Raw genomic sequence first — 7,650 nt, forward strand, 5'->3', positions numbered from 1 at the left:
TTTTTTTCCCCAAAATACAATTTCACAACAATCAATTTCATTAATGGGAGACCCTAAAGATAAGAAAAATCATTGTTGTCATTTGTTCTACCTCGGGTAGGAGTATCTCAAAATCTGAGGGCCCTTCCTGCTATAATGTTTAAAGGCTTTTGCATCAAGGATTTTTTTGTCATCAAGTGTATTTAATTCTTATTTTCATTATTTAGTTTTCATATTAAATATCTTTATTTATTTATTTTAAAGTTAGTTTTTATGATGGTATTATCTATTATATTATTATTTTATTTTTTGAATTAATTATCATTTGATTATTTTAATTCTTATAATTATAATATAATTTTGTTCACGTGCCCCAGAGTTGCTGTGGGCGTCTCCCTACTGTTATTATTTTTTGAATTATTATTTTATTGTTTTTGTATATATTTCATTTTATTATTTATTTATTGTATTTTTTTCCTAATTGTTTTATTATAATAATTTTTAATGTATTTGTATTATTTTATTTTGTGTTATTATTATTTTTAATGTATTTATTACCATTTAGTTTTTTTCTTATTTTCTTATTTTTGCTTTTCCTTATTATTTATTTAAATATTATTAATATTTTATCGATATAAATCATTTATATACATTTGAAACATATGGCCGTACTCGGGATTTGAACCCACATGGTGGTCTGCCTGCTCTAACCACTGAGCCATACAATTGTCTGCTAGTTAGATCTGTATTTACTGAATATTTCAGAGGTGATGGGGCGTCCTTCGGAGGCTTATGACTACCATTATTTTTACCCAGGCAGAGGCAGACCCACACCTACGTCTTTTATTGTTTTTGTAATGTTTTATTTGTATTTATTCTTTTTAAATATTACAATAAAAAAATCGTATTATTATTATTGTATTTTTTTCCTTATTATAATATGAATTTTTAAGTATTTATTTTAATTAATATTCTTTGTTATTTATTTATTTATTCAATTTGTTATCAAATGACGCCTATGCCTGTATGGTATTTGAGCATGTGGACACTTGTTTTAAAAGTACTCTTGTATTTAAGTTTATATTTCTCTAGCTAAAATAACACTTAAAGAATTACAATTAAGTATTTTAGTACATCAATTGTATATTGCATATTATTTCGTAATCAGAACTAAATATAAAATCATTAAATGCCCAAAACTGCCTGAAGATGTTTTACTTTATTTCAGGCAGATATGTGGCCAACTAGAGGGGTCCTCATTCACGTGCGTCACAGGAACACGTTTTGAGAATACACAACGTAGCAGCAGTTCCCGTTCAAACTCAGTGTATACATTTTATCCGAGTTACAGTTAAAACTCGTCTTTATCCAGCTAACACGTCGTTTGGCAGACTCTTCTCCAGAGTTATCTGCTATTCCAACATGGGGAAACGAAGCAGGCAGAGGCAGAAAACCCAAAATACTGGCAGAGACGACAGAGACAACAGAGACAACGCTGTAAGACTTACTCTTCTACTGCTGCATAACCTGCTAATGTTTGCTTGGAAGTACTCAGTCAGGTCAAATGTGCTTAAATGACTAAATGCGATGGTACAACAAATGTTATAATTTTCAGATGTTTTTTTTTGCAAAACGTGTGCAGTCGTGCTGCTGCGACACTGCTAAACAGCTGCAACACCAGACAGCTTCACTGTTAGCTCACCTTTACCTTTCCGAAGCGATGTTTTACTATTATTTAGCACGATTGCTCTAGATGCATGCCCCTTTTTTTGAGATAATTGTGTGGCTTCACCAGACTTTGTTCAGAAATGTGCTAATTTGATGTGGCCAAGCGTACAGCTACTGAGCTACATGCATTGGTTTACCCTTTCCAAGCCACATCGTTTTTAGTCCCAACAACATGCAGGGAGTACTGTGTGGTTTACTACATGCCGAATTGATTATTAGATCATTCTTTACTGTGGTATGTCTTAATATGAATATTTCGATTTATTTACCCTTGGCCTTAAGCAAGACAACTTAAAATGTAGAACTTTTTTTTTTCTTTTTTTTTTTAAAGTTCCGTGTTCATCAAGTGTCTCTGATTAGCAGGTTCCAGTTATGCATATACTTAACAGTAGTTGTAAATTATTCTTGTTTTTCAGGGCTGGGGAGCTGGCTATGCAGACATTGTCAAGGAGAATAAGCTGTTCGAGCATTACTACCAAGAGCTAGGCCTGGTGCCTGTGGGAGAGTTTGAAGAGTTCATGAATGCAATGAGGGAACCGCTGCCTGCAACCATCCGCATTACTGGATACAAGAGGTGAGCCCGACATATCAATGACCAGGATCTCTTTGTTTTGTTTCATGGTCAAAGCCTACAAGATGCTTTCAAGGTCCCATGTCATGGCCATTTCTACTGATCATAATTCCATTGTTGAGGCCTACTAAAATAGATCTATATTGTGCAATTTTCCAAACTCACATTGGTTTCTCATACATCATCTCTGTATAGTATGTGTATTCACTCTCTGTCCTAAACGGCTTGTTGGAGCTCCTGCCCCCCTCCCCCCCCCTCCCTGTGAGCCCATTGTGCTCTGATGAAAGAACCTTATTTTGCATTCCCATTTTATAGCCATTACATGCTTCACCACATACAAAGTCCTTATTTTTAAGATTCATTACAGGTCTAAGCAAGGGGAGAAAGTTAGACCTTGTTATTTATCTTCAATAATAAGGGCTTACTAAAGTTGGTATGTAGGGTTATACCCACAACTTTACACCTGTGACTTATGTCTTGCTGCTTTTTAATGTTATGAGTGCCTTGTTGTCAAATTTGCTGTATATAAACATGCCTTGCCATTCTCATGACCTTGATCTAAGCTCAGGCTTGTAAGAAATACATTAGTATGAATTGATTGTGCTTGTCATGTCTAATTACTGCTGCCTGGTGCAAGTGCTTGTTGTGACTACATGCCCACTTTCTCCTCCTTTCTGCCTTGTCCCAGCCATGCCAAAGAAATCCTCCACTGTCTGAAGGAGAAATACTTCAAGGATATTCAGGAGGTGGAGATCGATGGCCTGAAGATTGAGGCTCCACAGCCTCTTAAATGGTAAGATCTCATGGTGTAGCTCGAGGCGAAAACACCACGCAGATTGAAACTAGAAACTCAGAACACACTGTCTCTGCTCCAGGTATCCCGATGAGCAGGCCTGGCACACCAACATGAGCCGGAAGATCATCAGGAAGTCTCCGCTGCTCGAGAAGTTCCACCAGTTCCTGGTCAGCGAGACTGAGTCGGTGAGTTGAGACGAATCAAACAAAAATGGACCACAATCACCTGCAAATGAGTTAGTATTTTAGCACTTCCTCGTTTCGAAGTCAATGTTTTCTTTATTTTTTATTGAATTGAAATACTGTGGTTGTGTAGCTGCCTTTAGCTTAGCATTGGTGAAGTAGTTTGTTTGTAGCAATACCTTACTTATTTACTTCTGGTGTTTGCTTTTACGCTTCAAAAATGATAAAAAGTGGTGTTTATATGTGGAGACTGTCATCATAAACATTTGTTCACCACAGATTTATGTTCACATATATTCCAAAATCTAATAGAAAAATTGCATTGGCTTTTCTTGCGGGATCCCTTGTGATGCTAAACTACGGGTTGGCCTACAAAAATACGAAATCACCGTCCCGCTCTATTGAAAATGAATGACATTTACCCTGGATAGGGAATTAAACAAGCCCCTGAAAATGTCAGAAGTCACAGAGAAATGAATGGGCATCATTCTTGTGTTTGTCCTTGCAGGGTAACATCAGCCGACAGGAAGCTGTCAGTATGATCCCTCCTCTCCTCCTGAAGATCGAGTCACACCACAAGGTAAAAGCACTGCCCTCTTTGAAGGTTAAAATGTCTTTCACTGTTATTTTTAGTTTTTTGCTGTTGTGCTCCCTGGCAGAGCTTGCCCCCCGTGGCTTGATACCGCTGATATATCTTCGAGGTCACACGATTGTGTTTCTGTGCAGATCCTGGACATGTGTGCAGCTCCAGGGTCGAAAACAGCCCAGCTGATCGAGATGCTCCATTCTGACATCGACGTGCCATTCCCAGGTAAGACACAAACATGTAAAACAATGGAAGATAAGGGAGTAAATCAGCAGCCCGTCCCACTTTGACACTAGTTAACTCTCATCCACTCTTGTAGAGGGCTTTGTCATTGCCAACGACGTGGACAACAAGCGCTGCTACCTGCTGGTGCACCAAGCCAAGCGTCTCAACAGCCCCTGCATCATGGTGGTCAACCACGACGCCACCTGCATCCCCACCCTCAAGATCGACTCGGACGGCAAGAAGGACATCCTCTTCTACGACCGCATCCTTTGTGACGTGCCCTGCAGGTCAGCACGGGGCTTTACCCTCATGATGTCTGCTTCACTGACACGCACTGTATTACAGCACCGCAGGAAAGTTAGGGTCTGAGGAGGAAGTGGATAAAGGAAGAAATATGGCTGATCAACTCTGCTGTGTGTGTGGGCGTCTGGCTGGAGGAGAGTTTTGTGTAACAGATGGAGATCATTATTCACCCTGTCTGTCAAACGCAGGGTATTCACAGGTCCTTATATATGGTGGTTCTTAGTGTCTCAGTACGTTGTAAAATCTTTCCTCATGAAATCCAGTGTAATTTTATGGCCAAAACAGAACTGTATTTGTTTGCAAATGCTTCCTGAGTTAAGCCAGCTGTGGCGCTGAAGCCAGGAGGCTCTGCCAAACACAACGGAGGGAGGACAAGAAGTAATGAAGACTGAGAGAAGCAGTCAGCAGTGATTTTAATAGTCAGCTGAAGGCCGGCGTTTTGGCAGTTTGTGCTTGGCAGACTTTTTTTGCCGGGAAGTTGTTTCTGCGCCCCGGGCAGAGTCTGAGGATGTGTTTGACTTTCTGATTTCTGCTCTGCAGCGGCGACGGCACCATGAGGAAGAACATCGACGTGTGGAAGAAATGGACCACCAGCAACAGCCTGCACCTCCACGGGTAAGTCTCGGACATTGTGTGTTTGCTAGGATTTTTTGCTCTAAATTGACTTGAGGACGAGGGAATGGAGTGTGTTCTTTTGCTGCTAATTTAAGAAGTTGGCAGTAATACAGAGCATATGTGTGTGTTGATCAGGCTCCAGCTGCGTATCGCTGTGCGTGGTGTGGAGCAGCTGGCAGTGGGAGGGAGGATGGTGTATTCCACCTGTTCACTCAACCCTATAGAGGACGAGGCTGTCATCGCAGCGCTGCTGGAGAAGAGCGAAGGTAACAAGCACTCACACACTAACAAAGGGCAATTTAAGCAACACTTTTTATTCAAATCAAAGTTAGTTTTCTAGTTTTGAAGTAAGTCAACAAGTCTGGGCTGGTTCTCACAGCAAGTTAAGATATGAACAAAGTTTGCAACACAGGTCCACATTAATAAGGAGTTCATCCACTGTGGATATCGGTTTAAAAATGTTTGTTTAAAGTCACCTATGATGTTGACCAGCTTAGTTTGTGTCGTAGCTGGAGAAAAGCGAAGGTAGTAAACACTCAAAAGCACTCAAGCAATACATTTCAGACTTTTTATTCAAATCAAAGTTATTTTTTCCATTATTACGCTGGCTAAAAGGATTTCATCCACTGTGGATATCAGTTTAAAAAAAATGGTCTTTGTTTTAAAGTCAACTATGATGTTAACCAGCCTAGTCTGTGTCATAGCTGTAGTTTGATGTTTTAATTATCAGTACTTGTAATTCATGTCCCAACCATTTTTGTAATTAATTAAAGTTAGAAAAGGTTAGAATACCTAAAGGACAAAATGTCCAAAAATTAAACAATTTTCAGCCTATAATCACAAGGCCAAGATTAACCTCCACATTTGAAAACACGAGAAAATGTTTATATCTGTGGATTTGGAAGCTGTGTATATCAGATTCCTTGTACCTCATATATACGTGTAAGGAAATACGAAAACAAAATTCATTTAAATGGTATAGAGAATATTTAATTAGACCCCAGGTCCATAAATATCAAATCCATTTGATAATCCTCTGAATGTTACTAAAAATAAATTATCCTTCGGGCGCGATTCTATTTTCGGGATCAAGAAATATTGCGTTAGCACATGTCTGAATGCACACACAGAAAACGTTAATGATACTCTGCTGTAAAAGAAAGGGTTCATTTTATTCCAGCAGCCCTTAACACTGTATAATTTCTCTTTGAGACCAGAGAACATAAAAAAGCGCAGCAGTAGCACAAAAGGTCAAACGCTGTCGAGCCAAAGCCACAATTTAATTCACTTGTGATCTGCCGAATGTACCTGTTATATATTGTATGACTTGTTATATTTAGATATAAATCCAGCCCTTTTCTGCCAATTCGTAATGTCTTTCCTGTCATCGTTGCCAGGAACGTTGGAGCTGGTCGACGGATCAGCTGATCTGCCGGGGCTGAAGTCGATGCCTGGGGTCAATTCCTGGAAGGTATTGGAACATTTAGTTTAAGAAATAAAAACACTAAAACAAATCAAACCATAAAGAAACATCAAAGTCGGACCTAATTTGTATATTGATTTCTGATAGCTTTGTTTGGCTCACACACTTATAACCTATTGTTGTGTGTGTAGCTGATGACCAAGGAGGGCCAGTGGTTCTCTGATTGGTCCGAGGTTCCCGTCAGTCGTCAAACGCAGATCCGCCCCACCATGTTCCCGCCAACAAACCCAGAGAAACTGGCCAACTTCCATCTGGAGAGATGGTATGTACACACACAGCAACATACAGTGTGTTTTTGCCATAATACTGCCCACTGTGAGGGTCCCCACAGTGTGCCTTTCAGTCACTTGAACAGGTTTGGAAAAGAGACGGGAGTCAATTTCCTGTATTTGTGTCATGTGTGTTTCCAGCGTCAGGTCCTGATTTCACTTAAATGGGGGAAATTAACAATGACGCAAATTACAGAGCGATTCCTCCTCCATGTAGTCACCAAATCAAATATTAGACCCATTTTTTTTACAAGACATATATCATAGGAGCATTCTGACACATACAGTGGGGCAAAAAAGTATTTAGTCAGCCACTAATTGTGCAAGTTCTCCCACTTAAAAAGATGAGAGAGGCCTGTAATTTTCATCCTAGGTATACCTCAACTATGAGAGACAAAATGAGAAAAAAAAATCCAGAAAATAACATTGTCTGATTTTTAAAGAATTTATTTGTAAATTATGGTGGAAAATAAGTATTTGGTCAATAACAAAAGTTCATCTCAATACTTTGTTATATACCCTTTGTTGGCAATGACAGAGGTCAAACGTTTTCTGTAAGTCTTCACAAGGTTTTCACACACTGTTGCTGGTATTTTGGCCCATTCCTCCATGCAGATCTCCTCTAGAGCAGTGATGTTTTGAGGCTGTCGCTGGGCAACACAGACTTTCAACTCCCTCCAAAGATTTTTCTATGGGGTTGAGATCTGGAGACTGGCTAGGCCACTCCAGGACCTTGAAATGCTTCTTACGAAGCCACTCCTTCGTTGCCCGGGCGGTGTGTTTGGGATCATTGTCATGCTGAAAGACCCAGCCACGTTTCATCTTCAATGCCCTTGCTGATGGAAGGAGCTTGTCACTCAAAATCTCACGATACATGGCCCCATTCATTCTTTCCTTTACACGGATCAGTCGT

The 7,650-nt window shown here is 39.6% G+C and overlaps 1 protein-coding gene across 1 annotated transcript; it reads left to right on the forward strand.

Annotated features, from left to right (window-relative positions):
- Positions 1-1,230: 1,230 nt before the first annotated feature.
- On the forward strand, positions 1,231-6,730 carry LOC104961211 (NOP2/Sun RNA methyltransferase 2; the record flags this gene model as incomplete). Its single annotated transcript, XM_010789456.1, has 11 exons — positions 1,231-1,476; positions 2,124-2,281; positions 2,967-3,071; positions 3,154-3,259; positions 3,765-3,836; positions 3,983-4,067; positions 4,162-4,354; positions 4,911-4,985; positions 5,121-5,251; positions 6,383-6,456; positions 6,600-6,730. Coding segments are annotated over exons 1-11 (1,205 nt in total), but the record flags the coding sequence as incomplete, so codon positions are not given.
- Between the last annotated feature and the right edge of the window lie 920 nt (positions 6,731-7,650).

This window comes from Notothenia coriiceps, unplaced genomic scaffold (genome assembly GCF_000735185.1).
Source record: "Notothenia coriiceps isolate Sejong01 unplaced genomic scaffold, NC01 NC01_scaffold00032850, whole genome shotgun sequence".
NCBI lineage: Eukaryota > Metazoa > Chordata > Actinopteri > Perciformes > Nototheniidae > Notothenia > Notothenia coriiceps.